General features: G+C 33.7%; 3 protein-coding genes across 4 annotated transcripts; 2 read left to right on the top strand and 1 right to left on the bottom strand.

The window, feature by feature from the left end:
- Positions 1 to 519: 519 nt before the first annotated feature.
- On the top strand, positions 520 to 2,744 carry LOC105200905. Its single transcript, XM_039452701.1, has 5 exons — positions 520 to 1,446; positions 1,540 to 1,778; positions 1,965 to 2,126; positions 2,314 to 2,382; positions 2,492 to 2,744. Exons 1-5 carry the CDS (start codon positions 1,323 to 1,325, stop codon positions 2,663 to 2,665), a joined length of 768 nt encoding a protein of 255 aa, XP_039308635.1. The 5' UTR covers positions 520 to 1,322; the 3' UTR covers positions 2,666 to 2,744.
- Positions 2,745 to 2,892: 148 nt separating this feature from the next.
- Positions 2,893 to 6,567, bottom strand: LOC105200906 (DCN1-like protein 1). Its single transcript, XM_011168709.3, has 5 exons — positions 6,417 to 6,567; positions 5,666 to 5,879; positions 5,409 to 5,577; positions 4,822 to 5,035; positions 2,893 to 4,745 (listed from the first exon to the last, which is right to left on the bottom strand). Exons 1-5 carry the CDS (start codon positions 6,417 to 6,419, stop codon positions 4,581 to 4,583), a joined length of 765 nt encoding a protein of 254 aa, XP_011167011.1. The 5' UTR covers positions 6,420 to 6,567; the 3' UTR covers positions 2,893 to 4,580.
- Positions 6,568 to 6,686: 119 nt separating this feature from the next.
- On the top strand, positions 6,687 to 17,787 carry LOC105200907 (exostosin-3). Of its 2 annotated transcripts, XM_011168710.3 has the most exons (10): positions 6,692 to 7,607; positions 7,686 to 8,226; positions 8,997 to 9,835; positions 9,903 to 10,118; positions 10,226 to 10,436; positions 10,531 to 10,787; positions 10,869 to 10,996; positions 11,069 to 11,345; positions 11,583 to 11,687; positions 11,815 to 12,439. In XM_011168710.3, the coding sequence occupies exons 1-10, from the start codon at positions 7,449 to 7,451 to the stop codon at positions 11,917 to 11,919; spliced, it is 2,838 nt and encodes a 945-aa protein (XP_011167012.1). In that variant the 5' UTR covers positions 6,692 to 7,448; the 3' UTR covers positions 11,920 to 12,439. The 2 variants fall into 2 exon arrangements, with proteins under 2 accessions (XP_039308634.1, XP_011167012.1); XM_039452700.1 differs by lacking the exons at positions 11,583 to 11,687; positions 11,815 to 12,439 and adding an exon at positions 17,465 to 17,787 and having other exon boundaries at positions 6,687 to 7,607; positions 11,069 to 11,091.
- Positions 17,788 to 19,061: the final 1,274 nt, after the last annotated feature.

The raw sequence follows: 19,061 nt of genomic DNA, 5'->3' as shown, positions 1-19,061 counted from the left end.
GTATAAGCACCAAGAATAATAAAACGTTTTATTCGCAAAAATCAGTATATTGTTAATATTATAGAAGAAAAACACAAAAGAAGGGTTTAATTTAAATGAGTACTTAAATTATAACTCTAGTTTTTAATATTATGTTTTACAAAGAACACTATCAATGTGAATTTAGAAAATTGAATTTTTAATTAACATTGTGTTACGAAATATTAATTTCTATTATATAACACAATGTATCATTTAACTTTTACCGTATTTCTATTTTTACAGTAAATTATATGTAAATATAATACGCTATAAATATGTCTTTTGTTTTTATATTCATGGAGTGTACTGTTTTGTGTTATCTCGAACATATGCAACTTATATAATACAATTAATCTTGAAAGAGAGAGAGAGTGAAAGAGAGAGAACCATTAATTTCAAAATTGTAAAGTGATATATTATTCATATATAAGAGTATACAGATATTCTTTTATATTTTATCTAAGAAAGTATCAAAAAGAATACATACGCGCATACGTATTGGAAACTGAATTTTATACAATCACTAAAGTCATTCATATAACAATGTTTTTCTATAAATAATAAAATGGTAATATTTTTATTACTTTAAAAAATCATTATTTTGGAACAGTTGATTTTATATACATATAGGTATATGTGTATGTATACATATATATGTATTTATATAAAATAAAAAATATGAAATATTGAATAATAACTCTCTCATTCATTTTCTTATAATTTATTAAGTAAGGTAAAAATATTTTCTAGATGAAAACAGAATTTTAAAATATTATGTGAAACCTATATTGCTTTTTTTTGTGCAATTGTGCAATTATTTAAACAACAAAACCATTAAACAAGTTACTTTCAGGAGGTTTCGATCATGAAACTTTTTCTAGGGTGGAAACGTGAAAAGTGAAAATCTTTACCATTGAAATTAATGACGAAATTGTTCACTTTTCGCGTTTCCGCCTTAGGAAAAAAGTTTCATAATTGACCTCCAGATGTTAATTATTGTTTTAAGAACAATGTAAATTATACTTTTCTAAAAATCAATTGATTCAATTATTTGATAAACGTTTAACTTGTATCTACTGAATACAGCTATTTTTCATCTCTATAATTGTTTTTTCATAATATCCCACATACAATATGATTATAACCCAACTATCATACACAATTTTGGCATCCAAAATGTCTTGACATATATATCAAACCTTTTTAGAAAGAACATAAATATGAATCACAAAAAGTTTATATTTGGTAACAAAATTAATAAGTAATGAGTAACATACGGAATAAGAAATACTTTTGTAATTATGACTTTACCACTGTTTAGCTGCCACTTTCCATCTTATGTGAAAGATTGTTTTAATAATGAAGTAGATATATTGTGGTATCATCCGGAATTTACGCAAAGCCGTTATCCACCAGGGCAAAAAAGTAATTCTACTTTGTTCTTTATGCTATTGAGAATACTCACATATATACATCAGATATCAATATCGCTTTTTTGATATATTGAATAATTTTCAGTAAGTGAAGCATGTACTCTTATATGTTTACTTGTGGCTGTACGAATATCAAGAGGAAATGTATCGATTTATGATATTGAAAATTGTTCGAGATTGAATATTATTGTAGCAGAAGCGATGATAGAGGGTAATGCGACTCATGCATGGCTCATTAAGAAAAGACTTATATCACATCCATATTTGAATACCGAAGATGCTTTAAAGCATGGCGGCAAAAGTTTAAGAACATTAAAAGAATGGGTACAGTAGGAATTAAAATGCGTTATATTCTTTTATATATAAAATTTTGTGTATTTTTTTATACTTACAGTTAGAAAAATTTTTATTGATTTCTCATCTAACTGTACTTTTATCTGAACAAGTAAATTAATTTTTGTAAATGTATAAATGGTACAATTAGATAATACGTACATACCTTTATCACAGAAGTTCAATATCTTTCACGAAGAGATAGAAACAAGCCTATACAAAAATATAAACATATTTTTATATGAATGGTACAAAGCTCCGAAATCTAATGCTTTGTTTATGCTGCTTATCACATGCGGACGTACTATACTATTTATATTTCAAGAAAGTACCAATAAGGTAAGCAATGCAGCTAGAAAATTGAAATCAATCATGCAGATTGATTATTGTGTCCTTATTTTAGATGTTAATCTACATAAATAATCATATAGTATATTTTGAACTAGATTTACTTTTTAAAATATTGATATAGAATTAATAATCAATGTCGCCATAAATAAAAATAAAATTTAAGTTTTATCTATAGGTCACTTTATTCGATTCGCACAGTCATACTACAGTTAATAATTTAAATCGTGGATTAGTCATAGCTCAGGTAAGTAAATTTTAGATCTATGCTTTAATGAATATTAAATGATAAAATATAAACATGAAAACTATGTTTTATCTAATAATTGAAAAAAAAATATATATATATGATGCAGACAACTATCGATAGACTGGAATCATTATGCAACTGGTATATTCAGGAGGTACTAAAGAATTGTTACAATACGCAAGCTAATAAATACGAATTAGCTTTCTTATATTCGTATGATGCACAATGCAGTAACCATAATGGAATTTTATGCGACTGTAAAAAATCTTGTAAAATGTAATCATTTTTATAACTAACGTATTTTATTAATATTTTTTGCCGACTGTAAACTTACAAAATAAAATAACGACTGTAAAAAATCTTGTAAAATGTAATCATTGTTGTAACTAACGCATTTTATTAATTATATTTTTTGCCGACTGTAAACTTATAAAATAAAATAATCATTTTCCTAATTTATACGTAAGTAATACACACACACACACACACACACACGAAATATAATTGTATACTTTTAGCAGAACTTTTTATTTAAACACATAGAGATAATATACACGAAATGTGGTGTATATTTATTCAGCAGTTTGTTTAAACAGACGGGTTGAATAGATTAAGATTGATATATTTATTTACATTATGTACAATTTACTTTCTCTCTGTTTTTCCTAAGGCTGGTAAAACAATTTATTGTCTGCACAATGCTGAAACTGTTAAGGAAATAATTTTATATATTCGAAAATAATGAATTTCGAATAATGGTATATTTCTTTTCCAATGAGTTTAGCATTGCGCAAACGGACATCCCTGGCGATATGTGTAACTACATATTATAATAAGTTTATACTGCTTTATATCTGTTGAGATTTTTATCCTTTGTCTACTTCACATTATGCTTATAAAATATAATCAAAAACGCGTGGACGAGACAATTTTATTCAAAAGTGTTTCGCGCATTATGTATATATAGCTATAATATTTTGATTTCCTAACAATCTTTTCAGTTTATGATAGTACATAATTTTTTACATTATGTCTTTATAATCTTCACATATTTCGTGTAAATACAAATCTAAATATATTGCTGCTAAATTTTTATAGAATGTAGTTACAAGGGATCATGTCTAATATACAAAATGCCTATGACAAACTTGTTAAGAGAATTAAATCTGTAAAGAATATTATCACAAATGACTTTTTTTGTGACAATTCAACAGATAAAGTTACATACAATTGAAAATAAAAATTGTTTAATTAAATTTAATTCAGTTTATAAAAAAGTTTTATAATTTGTTCATATAGAACAATGTTCATATAATGTTTCATAAGTATATTATACATGTATAAGTGATCTAATACAAAAAAATGAATTTCTCTCTTTTTTTACTGTATATCTCGATTAAATATAAAAAAATAAATAGAAAGATGCCAAAATAGTATAATGTCTAAAATACAGATTTCTTTCTCTTTATGTTTTTATATACATTCTAAGTATTGTGTAATAGAGTATCGTAGAATTTATTTAATAACAATTTTCAACAACGCAATTTCTAGAAGTTACTATCTACAGGAACGTATAGACTAATCCTTCTTCCAATTTTGCTTCCGACATTACTTTAAAAGAACGTTGAGAAGTATTCTTTTTTTTTTCAATTGCTTGCAAATACTACTTAAGTAGTACAGTTGAGCAATTTTCTGCTATTCCCACATGTAAATGAACATCTTACACATCATATTACTTTGTACAATATGATAAATTTCAAGGCAATGCTTATTTTCTCTTTAAAAATAAATCAAAAGTTGCAATTAAATTATTTTACAATTGATAATCTCGTATACCCTATGTTGTTAGTAGATTTCACACAAATTGAACTTAATAAATAAGTAAATAACTGTTATTTTTTTTCTTAAGCAAACATTTAAACGATTTCTCTCTTTGCATATTTTAGCAAATAAAATCACCTACTGAAGCGAAATATTGTAAATTGTTGAGATTGCATATTACAAGATGATATATAGTATATACTATGAGTCGCGTTATATTATGTGCATTAATTTGTCCATTATTTTCAAAAGCAAAAACGGAAATTGTCATTGAAAAAAAATTGTTATTTCACAAAGTAACTTGAAAAATATATTTTTTTATAAACGAATAAATAATCATCACGTGTGAGAATGTTGCGAAAAAAAGAAAATCGTTAGAGAGATTGACGAACTCGCGGTTGTGCCCATTCTACAAAATCGTCAATTAGTACAGGCCAGGCACCTTCTTCATCATAATTACTCATATCCGAATTTATCATAAGTGCAAAATCTAATAGTAGATTCCATGTATCTTTTGGAATTGATCGTTTGTGATGTTCCTAGAATATATTATATAGTTTATTATTTTAAAGTAACTAAGCAGAAATAAATTTACAATATCAAAAGTTTGCTTACCTGTAAAAACTGGCACCATAATTGGAGAAATTTAAATTTATCATCTAATACAATATTCCAATACGCGATTGCCATATCCAAATCTAAGCCTTTCTGCCCTGCATTTTTCGCATAATTAAATGTAAAATGATAAAAATCCTTGAATTTGAGAGGATCCCTTAAATCGTTTTCTAAACTACCTAGTCTTGCTTTTAGCTTATCTATACTATCCACGCTGAAAATAATTATAAAAATAGTCATATTTACACGCACCTTGTAATGAGAAGTTTGAGACTTGTTTGATACAATAATCGCAGATCAGATTTATCCAATACTTTACTTACAAATTAAAATGCTTCTCCCTCTTTCATTATTTTGTCTAATAAGGCAGAGAAAAACAGAAACAATTAAATATTACAACTTCACTTAGCTGTGCATAGGATGTGTTTTGATTAATGTACGATAATAAATTGGCTAGAGCTGTAGCTTTTATTTATTTTTTTTCTCTATCTTAATAGGACAAGAAAAGGGAAACGTTTTAACTCGCAAGCCAGATATCAGACAAGCCTGTTTTAGATAAATGTATATCAAAAATAATTAATATTTACCCCAAGTCCATCATTCCATTCATAAATTCTTCTTTAGTAAACTCACATTGCGTTTCAGCACGAAATTTCCACGCAATGATTAAAACTAATTTACTCTCAGGACTTAAATTTAAATCATCAAGAAATTTCATAATGCCATCCGCCGTAATTTTATTGGGTTCACTTGGGTCTGGAAAATAATGATTATAATTTATTCTTCATGTTTTTTATGTGTGCTAAAACCTATGGCAATTGATATAGTGTCATGATAACTTTACCTTGGTATTTGCTATACAATATTTCGAGTTTCTTTTTGTCAACAGAATTTTTCGGTTCTTTGTAATATGCTTCTGGATTTTGGAAGTAATTGTCACTTGCGAGATCCAACTTCCAATCATTTTGGGCTAAACAATATATCGCAGTTTGCTCTCCAGTTTGTGTAAATGTTATAAATTTTTTTACTTTGTCCCTTTGTGAAAATTTTAACTTATGCTGCAACACAAATAAGATGATGTATACCTTACAAATCAGTATCATTTGATTATAAAAGTAACAGGCAAGAGTGAAAGTGACACCAATACAAATCTGGATCACACTTATAATCAAGTATCTTAGCAGCGAGTTCTACATTCATAATTTAAGAGATAATTAGGAATAAGAGATAATTTCAATTCTCCAAGAGCCATTATGCGTGCAAAAATTACAGCTCGCAATATTCAAAATACGCTTCGATGTGTCGAGTACGGTTCCGCGCTGCATCGGACGGTATTTCAACGCAGGCATATTTTTAAAGCTGGGGGACAGCGAGGTGAGCGTCATAGCGAGGCTCCGCGTCATTCCGTCGTCCCGGACGACGAGGTTGCCGTTCGAACGTGAAAAACACCGTAGAAGCGCGGAGATAGGTTATTCCAACTACTTTAAAACGAAGGATATGAAACCCTCGGACGCGGAGCCGGACCCGATTGACCGACAACGCGGCACGAGTGTGATCTCATCGGTATACAAATTGCATTTTTCCCGAATGCTTACCATTTTCCGGCTAATTTTAGGCCCCGAAAGCCAAAATATTATTCCCCTCGCACTACGCTTGACATGAACATGCGCATGTTCGGCGAAGGCCGCGGGCGACGGGAATACATCACGCGAATGTGCGCGAATGTATTCGCGACCTGCCGCGCGCCGCGCGAGAGGCGCGACGACGCACGTGCCGCCAAACGTCGCTGGAGCAAAGCAGGACGCGAGGCGGCGGCGAGCGGGCCGTTCGAACCGCGTAATCGACGCGACGGTCGCGAGGTCAAACACGACGCGCAGATTTTGATATCGCGTCCGGGAAGAGTGTTATCTCGGCCGCAGAGATTACCACATCTGTTCCGCGTCGTCGGACGGATGTGCATTTCCTGACGGCCGTTCTCGATCTCCGTCGTTTCGTGAGTTACGACGTCACGACGCGCGGAAATTTCGGCAAGCGCTTGGTGACGATCAATGGTGGTGCGCTGCGCTGGTGGAACCCACGAGGAGTGCGGACTGCAGAGCAGTGCGGAGATCTATCGGACCGCAGACGGATGTGGACGGATGACGTGCGCGCGAGTGAGATGTGAGACGCATCCCGGGACTCCGGGACTAACCTCAACGCGACGCACAGAATGTGACTCCGTCAGAGATCTTTGTCGGATCGCTTTGCTTCGTGATGTTTTCAATAGCGAAGAATCGGAGCAGATCTCGAGGTCGCGTAGATTATCGACAACACGATGAACACGCTCCGATAAAATCATACTTGGATTTATTTCGAATGTCGGTTTCTGGCGCGGCCAGATATTGTTGTTGATAAAAACGCGTTTACAGTATTCTTCGTTCCTTAAATGCTGTCGCAAGAAAACCATGAACGAGAAAAGAGCTGTTTTCGTGTGCAAAGTGAAGTGACGAGTGAAAATCATCTCGTGAGATTACTCTAATGTTCGTGTAACGTTACTTGCAAAAATCCAAAAGAGAAGAAAAACATGCTACATGGAAGTATCCAGTATTTGTTAGACAGATGAAAATACGTAGCAATTCCGTGTAAACATGATGGGAAACGCATATGAGATACTTCCGTCCTACCACAATGGAGTTGGGAGGGAGAAGTGCCAGTGCTTGGCGCACGTCAAGTTGTCAAGGATAATAATTTTGACGTCTATAGTCTTGTTTATTGTGCCATTATTTACACATTACTATTTATCTAAGGTACAATTAAAGAGAGGAAAATTAAATTTTTATTGCTCCAGAACTTGCCTTGCATTAACCTTGTGTTTTTACTTTCAGGTAGAATCTGACTTGCCAGATAGGGATATGTACAGAACGTTTTCAACGCTAGAGGCTTTTGAAGACTTTACATCCATGAAGGCGTCTCAACTGAAGATGAGAATAGAGGAGATGTTTCGCATAAAAATTTCAGTGAGCAACGAATTGAGAGATCTGAGCGCCAAGAGGCAAAGACTTCAGGGCGAAGTCAACAGCTTGACGCAAAAGATAGATGAATTGAAGCAGGAGTTACTGCATCAGCAAACAGATCTCGATAGATTAAAGATAAGCGTGGAGCAAGCGCAGGTGGCACAGAAGGAGGCGGTGGAAAGAAATACACCTGAATTGGCACCACCTAAGAGAATATTGATTAACACTCTGCCTGTTACACTACCTAGCACGGATCCAAGATCATGTAGAATGTATAATTGTTTTGATCACAGTCGATGTGCACTGACAAGTGGTTTTCCTGTGTACTTGTATGATCCAGATCAATTCTCAGTAGTTAATCTAGGCTGGGATGTAGATGGTTTCTTAAAAACAACTATTAAACAAACCCTAGGTATGTATTTAAGATATATTAATAATCAGAGAATATATTATCAGAGTAGAATTGCAATTAAAGAGATTCTTCAATCTTTGCACATAATATGAGAACTTGATTAAATTTTGAAACTAAGCTTATGATAGATATATAGACTTTCTCATGAATTTTCTAATTTTTTGATTTTATAGTTTTTTTTAAATTTAAATCATAATTTTCTAAAATAGCATTGATTCTTATGGGAAAGAAAGTTTTAAATAATTTAATCACACAAAACAAAATATAAACATTTTGAAAAATTGAATTTACAAGAAAGAATAATATTTAAAGAACTTTTTTTAATTAAAAAAAATAAAATTTTTAGTATCATTTTTGTGTAATAGTATAAAATGTTCATAAATTATATAATTTGTAAAATTTGATATATTAATAAAAATGTGTCAACAGTGCTTACTACTACATTTAAATCATTATTACTACAGTGCTTACTACTACATTTAAATCATTATACAATTCTACTTTAATTTTTTCTGTATTAATATCAATATAGATTTATTAATATTATAAATAAAATATTTTTAAGTAACAAATTATTGTTTTTATTACTTAAATTTTGTACATTATTTATTATTCTTATCCATTATTTATTATTTTGAAGATGACAATAATAAGCTTCTTTGTTAAAAGAAGATATACATATATGTATATATGCACATCCCTCCTTAAGGACACATATTTTGCTGTATAATATTTATGTGTGATAACTTGATACAAAATATTGATTGCAGGATACAATCCACATCTTACTAGGAATCCAGCAGAGGCATGTATTTATATAGTCCTAATTGGTGAAGCATTAAGCCTCCATCAAAAGAGTGATCAACATTATAGTAAACCTTTGGATATAAAGAAATTACATGCACTTCCATATTGGGGTGGTGACGGTAGAAATCACATATTGTTGAATCTTGCACGTAGAGATTTATCCGCAGATTCTGGAAATATTTTCAGTAATCTAGATATTGGCAGAGCAATAATAGTGCAGTCTACATTTTATAGAAATCAATTCCGCGATGGTTTCGATTTAACTGTTCCGCCAATTCTGGGACCACCCGGCGGAGACGTTTGGCAAGAATGCGCACAAATGTTACCCGCGAGAAGAAAATATTTGCTATCGTTCCAAGGAGAAATGAGAACTTTGATAGGCACGCCGATAACATATCAAATTGATGACGCAGACATAGATCTGGAAAAATTGATAATCGATGATAATATAGATGCATTTATTATCCAATATTTGAAAGATATGAGCAATGGAGTAACTTTGGATAAATTTTTCATTCAGTTTGAATGTATACCAGCTTCTGTGGAAAGTAGACCTGCACAAACTCTTGATTGGTCTCTTTGCGGAACTGATTCGTCAAGAAGAGCCATATTAAAAGACTCAACATTTGCATTGATCTTAGCGCCCAGTAATGCTACATTATTGACTACTTCATTTATGCAAGCAAGATTATATGAAGCATTACGAGCTGGGTCAATACCAGTTATTCTCGGCGGTGATCAGATTTTGCTTAGTTATAACGAAGTTATTGCTTGGAGAAGAGCAGTTATTTTCCTACCTAAGGTAATATTTATGGTAACGTGTTACCAAATTTGAAAATTGAACTAAAGCTAACAAAAAATAATTTTAGGCTAGAGTGACTGAAATGCACTTTTTATTGCGCGCCGTTCCTGACAATGATCTTTTGACTATGCGGCGGCAAGGTAGATTGATATGGGAACGTTATATGAGTACTGCTCAAGGTGTAGTGGATACGACCATAGCAGTAGTAAGAGATAGACTTGGTATACCTCCATTACCAGCGTCTCAAACACCTAGCCCTAGTGTTTTTAACGAAAGTTTTGTGGTGCGTATTTTAATGTGACATGTTTTTCATGTTAAAGTACACATGGTGTATATTTTAAAATATGCAAAAAATTTAATTTTATAATTTTTCTTCTTTTACTTTAAAAGCCTTTAAAATCTGATACCATCATTGCTGAACCTGAAGCTGAAGAAAGTTTGGGTCCTTTAGAACCACCATATCCATCTCCTGCTTTTAAAAGAAATTATACGACACTATTAGTCCACGGTCATGAAATTTGGAATGATTGGATGGATCCGTTTAATTTGTATCCGCAATTACCTTTTGATACTATTCTTCCAAGCGATGCCAAATTTCTTGGTAAAATCAATTATTTCAGAGATTACTATTACATGATATTTATTACGTTATATTTAATCATATTGTTTTATTTGTTATTTTATTTTTTTCATAGGTTCAGAGGTTGGCTTTCGACCTATCGGTAAAGGTGCTGGAGGTGCTGGAAAAGAGTTTAGTGAATCATTAGGAGGAAACTATCCAAGAGAACAATTTACAATTGTTATGTTAACCTATGAAAGAGAACAGGTTCTTATAAATTCACTGGCACGTCTTTATGGTTTGCCTTATCTGAACAAGGTACTTGTAGTGTGGAATAGTCCGAAACCGCCTGTAGAAGATCTCAAATGGCCTGATATCGGTGTTCCTATACACGTAAGTTTTAAAATTTATTCTACAGAATCTTCTTTTTTTAAAGATTACATTAAAACGTATTTTTCAAATATATCTGAACAGGTTATAAAAGCTCCAAGAAATAGTTTGAATAATAGATTCCTTCCATTTGATGCAATTGAGACAGAAGCCGTCCTTTCTATTGACGATGATGCTCACTTGAGGCATGATGAAATCATGTTCGGTTTTAGGTAAATCGCCTTTTCACAATCTTTTTATCCCTTATAACTTTTGTGTCTTATTTTTTATATTTATGTTTTTAGAGTATGGAGGGAACATCGAGATCGTGTAGTTGGATTCCCTGGTCGTTTTCATGCATGGGACCAGAATTATCATAACGCTTGGAATTATAATTCTAATTATTCTTGTGAGCTGTCCATGGTTCTAACTGGGGCTGCTTTCATTCACAAACATTATACATATCTGTATACGCACTGGTTACCACAGGCAATAAGGGATAAAGTTGACGAATACATGAACTGTGAGGATATTGCAATGAATTTTTTAATATCGCATCTTACGAGAAAACCTCCAGTTAAAGTAAGACATTATACAATACATACTTTTGATTAAGAAAAATAATCATTTAATATTTTTCTATTGTAATATCTTCAGTAAAAAATCTTTAGTCTCTTGATTTAGACTTTATAAAAACTTAGCAACTACATTGCATTTTTATTTATATTCCAATCACATGAAATTTCGAAAATTTATGTGAATGTATCAATATATGATTCAGTGATACTAAAATACATTTTTATTATATTTATATATTAGGTAACATCACGTTGGACATTCAGATGTCCGGGTTGTCCAATTTCACTCTCAGAAGACGATACCCATTTTCAGGAGAGACATAAATGTATCAACTTTTTTTCACAGGTAAAAAGTTCGAATTGTTAATTTTCTTCTACGTTTTACTTTATTACATTCATTTAAATTATTTTAATGTTGTCATTAATATTTAAGTAAATTTGTCACTTTTACTTAGTACAATTAATCGTTTCAGGTTTTCGGCTATATGCCTCTATTGAATACACAATATAGAGCTGATTCCATATTATTTAAGACACGAATACCACATGATAAACAAAAATGTTTCAAGTTTATATGAAAAGTGAAAACATTAGAACTTTTGTGTAGATATTGTAGGATAGGATTTGTATGACTTTGATACGATTTTATGTAGCTCACAATTTAAGAACTGCCCAATTATGTCCAATATTTTGCACTGAACATATACAGGAAAACACAAGATATAGTAAAAAATTTACAATTTATAGCAAGTTAAAGTGTCATTAAATTCTCAAACTACTATATCAATGATTATCAAGTACACACAAATATTGCATGATGCTAATCTTTATTTTAATTTTTATAAGACATTTAACAAGAAACGATGATTATAAATGATCATGATATTTCCACGGAAAATATTAGAGTGAATGTGTAATTATAAATAATTCTCTCTTAAAGTTTTTTTAACTGAAATTAATATTTAACAACAAAACATTAAATGTTTTGTTAAATATTCAATTCTAGAAGGATGAGCATGTCTATTTTGTAAATATATTAATATAGTAGTGTACATGTATGTGTACTATATGTTAATATATTCTATAAGTACACTAAAATATTTAATATACTATTGTAAGATAGTATACTACATATACTAGAGTAATATAGTATATTAATGAATTACTGCCTATTACAATAATGTGTATATTTAAGATAAAATTTAAAGAATGATATAATTTTTAAACAAATGAACAGAATTATGTTTAATGTTTTTTTATTTACATTTACAGTGCAATGATTATTTACTATTATATTTAAATAATTATTATGTAATTAAATTTTATAATTTCATAAAGAGGGAAAAGAAAAACAAACATATTAACATAAAACATAATTTGTTTTAAAAATATTGCATTGTTTTTCTTGTTAGTTAATGCTAATTTAAAAAAAAACATTAAAGATAATTAAGAAAAATTTGATTTATATATACGTATGTACATTCGAGTAGTTCAATTGATAATTCAAATCACACAAAAACCACTTGCTAAATATTATAACGAATCTCTATATTTCTTTGCAAAAGCTCAATAATCAACTACTTTACAATTGATAGAAGCATCACATTACAGATATTTATTTGTATAACGTAATAATAGATGATATATAAATTATACATAACTATTTTTTATTTTTATTTATATATTAGTTATTTATATTTTTGAACTATTTTTTTCTTTTCTATTTTCAAAATATTAACATATAAAAATATAAATCTATTGAAATTTATGTCCAGCATAAAAAAAATAAATTTAATGATTTTTTATATACTATAATTTATTATATTGAGAAACGATCATCTGTAAGAAACAATTAATTTTAAATTATTATTTTTATAAATACTTTGTCAGACCAATCTGAAGCTACGTGTATAATTTAATTGATTTTAAATACATTTTGTCAATACATACGTAATAATTAAAAAGAACACAGTATGTGTTTTATAGACTGCATAGAATAAAGTTTAGCCTGTAATTATGATATTACAGTAACGAAGTTCATTAAGAATTAATTGCACAGAATATATAGATAATAAGCGATCAATGTATTTGAGATTAAAAATTTCCTGTTTTTAACTTTCAAAAGAGCGGAAGTCCAAATTGACGCGACAACTGTTCGTTTCATTTTACATCATGAAGAAAATCAATTAGAAGAAAAATCAAATCTCGAATTTTTTAGATTTCTATGTACTTTATTTATATCTTTAATATGTAATATTTTCTATTTTTGTGTAATAATTATTAATTATATTCATCATCATCATCATCATTATTATTATTATTATTATTATTATTACTACTACTACTACTACTACTACTACTACTACTATACTACTACATGCATTTCTATATGTAATTTAATATGTGCCAAATTTTTAATAATTTTGTGTGTGTGTGTGTGTGTGTGTGTGTGTGTGTGTATAATTGAATAAGATTTTTAGATGTTGCTAAAAGCATAATTTTCTAGCTTTATCTGCTGTATCTAATATTCTTAAGAAATTTATTAATTATTGTAAATCATTGTCAACGAATAGAACATTCAGTACATGTAATTAGTAAGCGATAAAATGACTTCTCTATAGCAAATTAGCATTGTAAAAAAAAATGGTTCTGTATATGCTCTGTGTTATTATTTTGTACATTATGGCGTGAAAATCTATATTGATTGTATTTCTATTAAACTATTACCTGCTTATATAATACAAAGATCTAATTAAGCGTTTTACAGATGAAGCGCAACAAGAACATGTTACTTATTCGACAGATAAATTAATGACTGAATATATAAATAATAAATCAAAGAGAAAAGCGACGACACAAAAATCTGGTGAAAATAAAAAATCAAAATACATTCTACTTTCTTCGCTTTATTTTAATAATGTTTTTGACATTGGACGTTCAATTTTATTTAGAAAAATATATTTTACATGTAAATAACTATTTTACAAATAATTTTCATTTTTTTTCATATCTTTTATTGGAAAGGACATCTCTAATCTTCATTGTCTTATCGCGCAAGTAGTAAGTGCCTTATACATCAGACATAGTCTGACGCATAGTAGTAAATGCTGACAGTAGTTGTTACGTATGTATAGTCTGACGCGCATTAGTAGTAGTATCGCGCTGCGCACAGCCAAGTGTAGGCGTATCATCGGGGCTTGCATCGAATGACCACATTATGTTACATCCTTATACCGATCAACATTATGTTACATAATTATAATTCATGTACATGCAATAAATTCGTAATTATAACGAATCGCGCATTAATTACGCATTGCAGATAAAGCAGGCGCACAATCTGTTACAATGATACCCAAGAGAGGTTATTCTCTCCCACTAACTCGGCATTATTTGCCAAAATGTAAATAGATGTGTACGTTACTTATTAAGATTGTTCTAGTTGAAAAATGAGACTTTGGAATCTATTAATTTCGACGATTGTATCGAGCTCTAATTTTATGGAGGCCGGCGTAACGACTAGAAGTTTCTTCGTGGTATCTTGACTGCTCGCCCGAAATTCGTTCGCATTAGCGAATTTCATCAAAGAGGAAAAAAAGTTCTCAATGCGATCCCATATGCAGCCACGTGGTGGATGTATGAAACTTTGGCAATGTTGAAGGAATGGTGCGGTCGAGGCCGGCCGGTCGTCCGATGGCGCGCTCGGGCCATCAGAAGTTTCTTCCATCAGAAGTCGTATTCCAGAACACGGTTCCTGGAAGGTGATTTACCGAGGATCCCGCATGGGATTATATGAACGGCCGCGATAACTATAGTATCCATCGTGTATGCTACAGTTTGTCGTTTGTGTGCCACACGCTCCATTTTCCGACACGAATGGAAAGGTATGAAAATTATGATTTGTTACATAGTGTTAAGCGCGTTTCTCTTCGCTGATTCTCTTTAGATCTTTGCGCCACAATGAAATTGCGCAACGACGCGATGCAAAGTTAAAGGGTTACGTATATCTTCTCAATGCTAAAAAATTATAGATTTTGGGGAATTTTTTAGAAAGGATAATAAATCGATTGGATATCTATAAAAAAAATGTTTTATTTATTATTAATGTAAGAAAATAATTTTTTTTAACTGTTTTGACTTACTTGAATTGATTATTATTATGACCTTTTGACAAAGCATTCCTAGAATTCATGAAAAAGTTTCGGTTTTATCGATAAAGTTTCGAATTTTAAATGCTTATAAAAATTGTTATATTAAAAAAGTAGTCGAAGAGGTCATAGAGAATTACATTTAATACAAGTGAAAACTTGTTTTATAATAAAAAGATTAAAAATTCTTAAAATTATCGCGCTAAAACTTTTGGACACATAGTTTCGAGAAAACAAGTTTAAAGTTTAACAAAGAAAATTCATATGAATAGTTATTGTGTTTTTAGACAATTTTTTGGATACTGTAAAGAATAATTTAAGATAAACAAAATATTTTTTGAAAATTGAGAAGATGTAATTTCTTAAGGGAGTATCAAAAATCAACTTTTCCGGCCTGGCAAAAAAACCCAAATTTTATACAAATTTAAGAAATGCTACAAAAATCTACATGAAAATGTTAGAGTTGGAACACTTTTTTGAATTTTTCTAAATTTTTGTATTTTTGTAGCGCATCTGTGATTTCTATGAATTTTTCGGTGAAACTATATCAAACTATAACAAACTACAACATTCTACACATTTCTAAGTAGCTTACTTTGACGAAAAAAATTTCTATAAATGAATACAAAATTCTATTAATAATAGAAATTTATAGAAATTATCAAGTATTTTTGTAGAAATATTTATTTTTTTCGTAAAAGTGTTTTCTTTTTTCAGAAATATATACTTAATTAATAAAATTAACAAAGTGTCCCAATTCTAGCATTTTTTTTGTAGATTTTTGTAGCATTTCTTAAATTTTATAGAATTTTGTACAATTTTTTCCGCCAGGGCGGCTTTAGAAATTTGGCCTTTTCTATGATCGCCGAAATAAAACTCCGCGAAACGTGCGCAAGGTAAAGCGTGGTGGAATCTGAACGCTAGTCCCTTAAACTAATCCCTGTAAAAGGTTGAAAGTTGTTGGAACAGCTTTCTCCTTATTATTTTTCCAAATAACTTCTCTGGCTTTTAGCGGGATTCGTTTTAAATACAGCGCCACGTGGTCGCGATCAAAGTTCGTGCCAGATTGGTCCGCTCGGCGATCAATACGGCACTTTCCGCGACGTAAGTCGCATCCTGTCTGCCCATTGGTCAGAACGTACGCCGCAATCCCATTATTTATTAAGTTCGCGCGAAGGTGCGATATTCGCCGGGCACCATCTGTCACTGAGCGATCGTGGGACGGCGATTGTGATCGACGCAGCGGAGATTGATTACGATTGCATGAAACCGGAGCGAATCGCCGCTCGAACGATCGCCGCGCTTCGAAGAGTCTTTTCCACTTTTCTCCCCTTCTCTTCCGCCGCCCTCTCTCTTTGGCATCGCTCGTCACATACGTGATACCGGAGTTTGTACGCGCCGAACATATATAGGGCGCCCCAAAGTATATCCCCGTTGTACTCTTCCCCTATTACGTATTCTTCAGAAAATCCGAAGTTGAACTTTGCTCAACGAGAATAGCGTAGAAAGTCGGTCACTTCAGCAGTTCTTTATTCCGAAATCAAATGACTCGATTTAAAAGTCTTTAAGGAGAAATTTTGATGAAATACAGTCTGGCAAATATCAAGTTACAGTTATATAACTGTTGGTTATAATTTTCTACTCAACAATGTAATCTAACAATGTTACGTAACAAGTGTAACAATAGGAAATTATAACTAACAGTTATATAACTGTAATGTTTGCTAAAAGTAATAATAAAAAATTAAATAAAAAATTAGATTCTTTTACGTTTTTCTGCGTTGTTACGTATGCAATTTGCCTTCTAAGAATTTATTGCGTAAAAGTTTTTGGATTTTCAAGGGTGAAATAACCGATAGATCTTGATAGCGAGATAATCGTCATACCTCTCGATGTGGCTTCTAACAAACGATTCGAAGAAAACGCGCGCGATCTCTGAGTCACCCTGTACATCGCTACGACCGAGGGAATGGAGGGAAGAGGGTGGCGAGGCACGGTTCGCGCAACTGCGGTCGCACACAAGTGTGATAAGGCGAGCCTCCCTTGGATAGAGGTCTCTCAGCGCGCAACTAGCGAAGAACCGCTCGCGAGGAACGCGGGCTCGCGCCTCGATGTCGACGTGACGATCCCGACAGGAAGTCGATTCGCGACCGGAAATTAGTCCCGTTCGCGTTCCACCCGTCCCGTTCCGCGGCCGTCGCGAGGGAAGGGTTGCGAGACACAAGTGGTGAGAACGAGTAGCGTGCGGAGCACAGGTGAAGAGCAGAGAAGGAAGAAGAAGGGAGCGGGAGATAACGAGAAAGAGAGAGAGAGAGAGAGAACGAGTGAAGAGCGATCAGGTGGTGGAGGGCGGGAAGAAGGAAAAAGAGAGGGACGTAAAGGCGCGAAAAGGGGAGTGGCGGGATAGCTGGGGTGGAAGAGAGACAGAGCGACAGAGAGTTCACCATCAGTGGTACCGAGCGCGGATACTACCCCGCGAGTCGACGTGACCGCGAGACACCGTCGTCGCGGGAGGGCGTCCGGAGGGGAGAGGAGAGAAGAGGAATAAACGCATTCGCGGGTCGCATTCCGGCGTCGCATCGAGGGAGGAAGAGGGGTGAAGAGCGAGGTACGCGTCGCGCGCGCGGAAGTGAAAACGTTTGTCTCTGCCGGCGACGCGACGCGACGCGACGCGACGCGACGCGACGCAGCGCAGCGTAAGCGCGCAACGCAACGTAACGCAACGCAACGCCACGCATCGCAACGGCGGCGACGCGACGACGTGACGCGAGGCGGCCGCGAGTGGCAGGCACCTGGCGCTGGCTCACCCTCGTTCGCCGTGCGTGACAAGTGTTCGACTCGCGTTCCGCTCGCAAGGTTCCTCGCGGCTCGACGACGCGGAGCGCACGAAGGAGGAAGTGCTGTGCTGCCGGAGGAGAAGGGGGACACGCGTGGAATCTCGAAACACGGAGGATTCGTGTCGACGGGTGTTGTTTAGCTTGACGACGACAGCCAAACGACAGCGGCCGCGTCTGCAGGGGCGTTCTCCGCGCGCGTTGGCGACCACGACACGAGGACAACGACAACGAGGATGAACGCGACGTCGGTAACGACCATTCCACCGCGGTCCCGGCGACGATAGAGGAGCATTTCGAATTTCCCGACGCGAAAGACAACCCTTCTCGGCGGTGGCGGCAGCAGCGACGGCGACGACGACGGCGACGGTCGTCAGCTGGGGGAACGCTTGTCGTGGGTGTGTAACCGTCCGCTCGGGGACGATCGACTGCGTGGGCGTCGCGGCGGCTGTTAGAGGCGCGCCGAGAAGCGCCATTGTCGTGTCGGCTGCCACGTGAATCGCGCGAGAGCGGACTTGTGTGTGCTCCGCGGAGGATCGCGGTGTCCCGTGATCGCGAATGGACCTGCTGCTCCGCTGCTCGTCGCTGAGCATGTCTCTCGCCGCAGGCACGGCGGGATCCAGTTAACGAAATATAACAACCCAGCACGGGTGGTTGGTGGTTGGTGGTTGGGATGACACGCATCGCTGCGGTGTCCGGAGGATAACGTAGCGGAGCAGGAGCGAAAATAGATAGACA

Source organism: Solenopsis invicta, chromosome 8, assembly GCF_016802725.1.
Source record: "Solenopsis invicta isolate M01_SB chromosome 8, UNIL_Sinv_3.0, whole genome shotgun sequence".
Lineage (NCBI taxonomy): Eukaryota > Metazoa > Arthropoda > Insecta > Hymenoptera > Formicidae > Solenopsis > Solenopsis invicta.
The sequence above is the reverse complement of the archived record's forward strand: the minus strand, read 5'-3'. Positions and strand labels throughout refer to the sequence as shown.

Bases quoted from the DNA above. Each gene is read 5' to 3' on its own strand.
- LOC105200905 (XM_039452701.1), top strand. From the start codon at position 1,323: ATGACTTTACCACTGTTTAGCTGCCACTTTCCATCTTATGTGAAAGAT. The intron at 1,447-1,539 runs GTAATTCTACTT...AATAATTTTCAG, and splicing joins TTATCCACCAGGGCAAAAAA to TAAGTGAAGCATGTACTCTT. The intron at 1,779-1,964 runs GTACAGTAGGAA...CCTTTATCACAG, and splicing joins TAAGAACATTAAAAGAATGG to AAGTTCAATATCTTTCACGA.
- LOC105200906 (XM_011168709.3), bottom strand. The intron at 5,578-5,665 runs GTAAAGTTATCA...ATTATTTTCCAG, and splicing joins ATTGTATAGCAAATACCAAG to ACCCAAGTGAACCCAATAAA. The intron at 4,746-4,821 runs GTAAGCAAACTT...AATATATTCTAG, and splicing joins TATGGTGCCAGTTTTTACAG to GAACATCACAAACGATCAAT.
- LOC105200907 (XM_011168710.3), top strand. From the start codon at position 7,449: ATGATGGGAAACGCATATGAGATACTTCCGTCCTACCACAATGGAGTT. The intron at 8,227-8,996 runs GTATGTATTTAA...TATTGATTGCAG, and splicing joins AACTATTAAACAAACCCTAG to GATACAATCCACATCTTACT. The intron at 10,997-11,068 runs GTAAATCGCCTT...TTATGTTTTTAG, and splicing joins GAAATCATGTTCGGTTTTAG to AGTATGGAGGGAACATCGAG.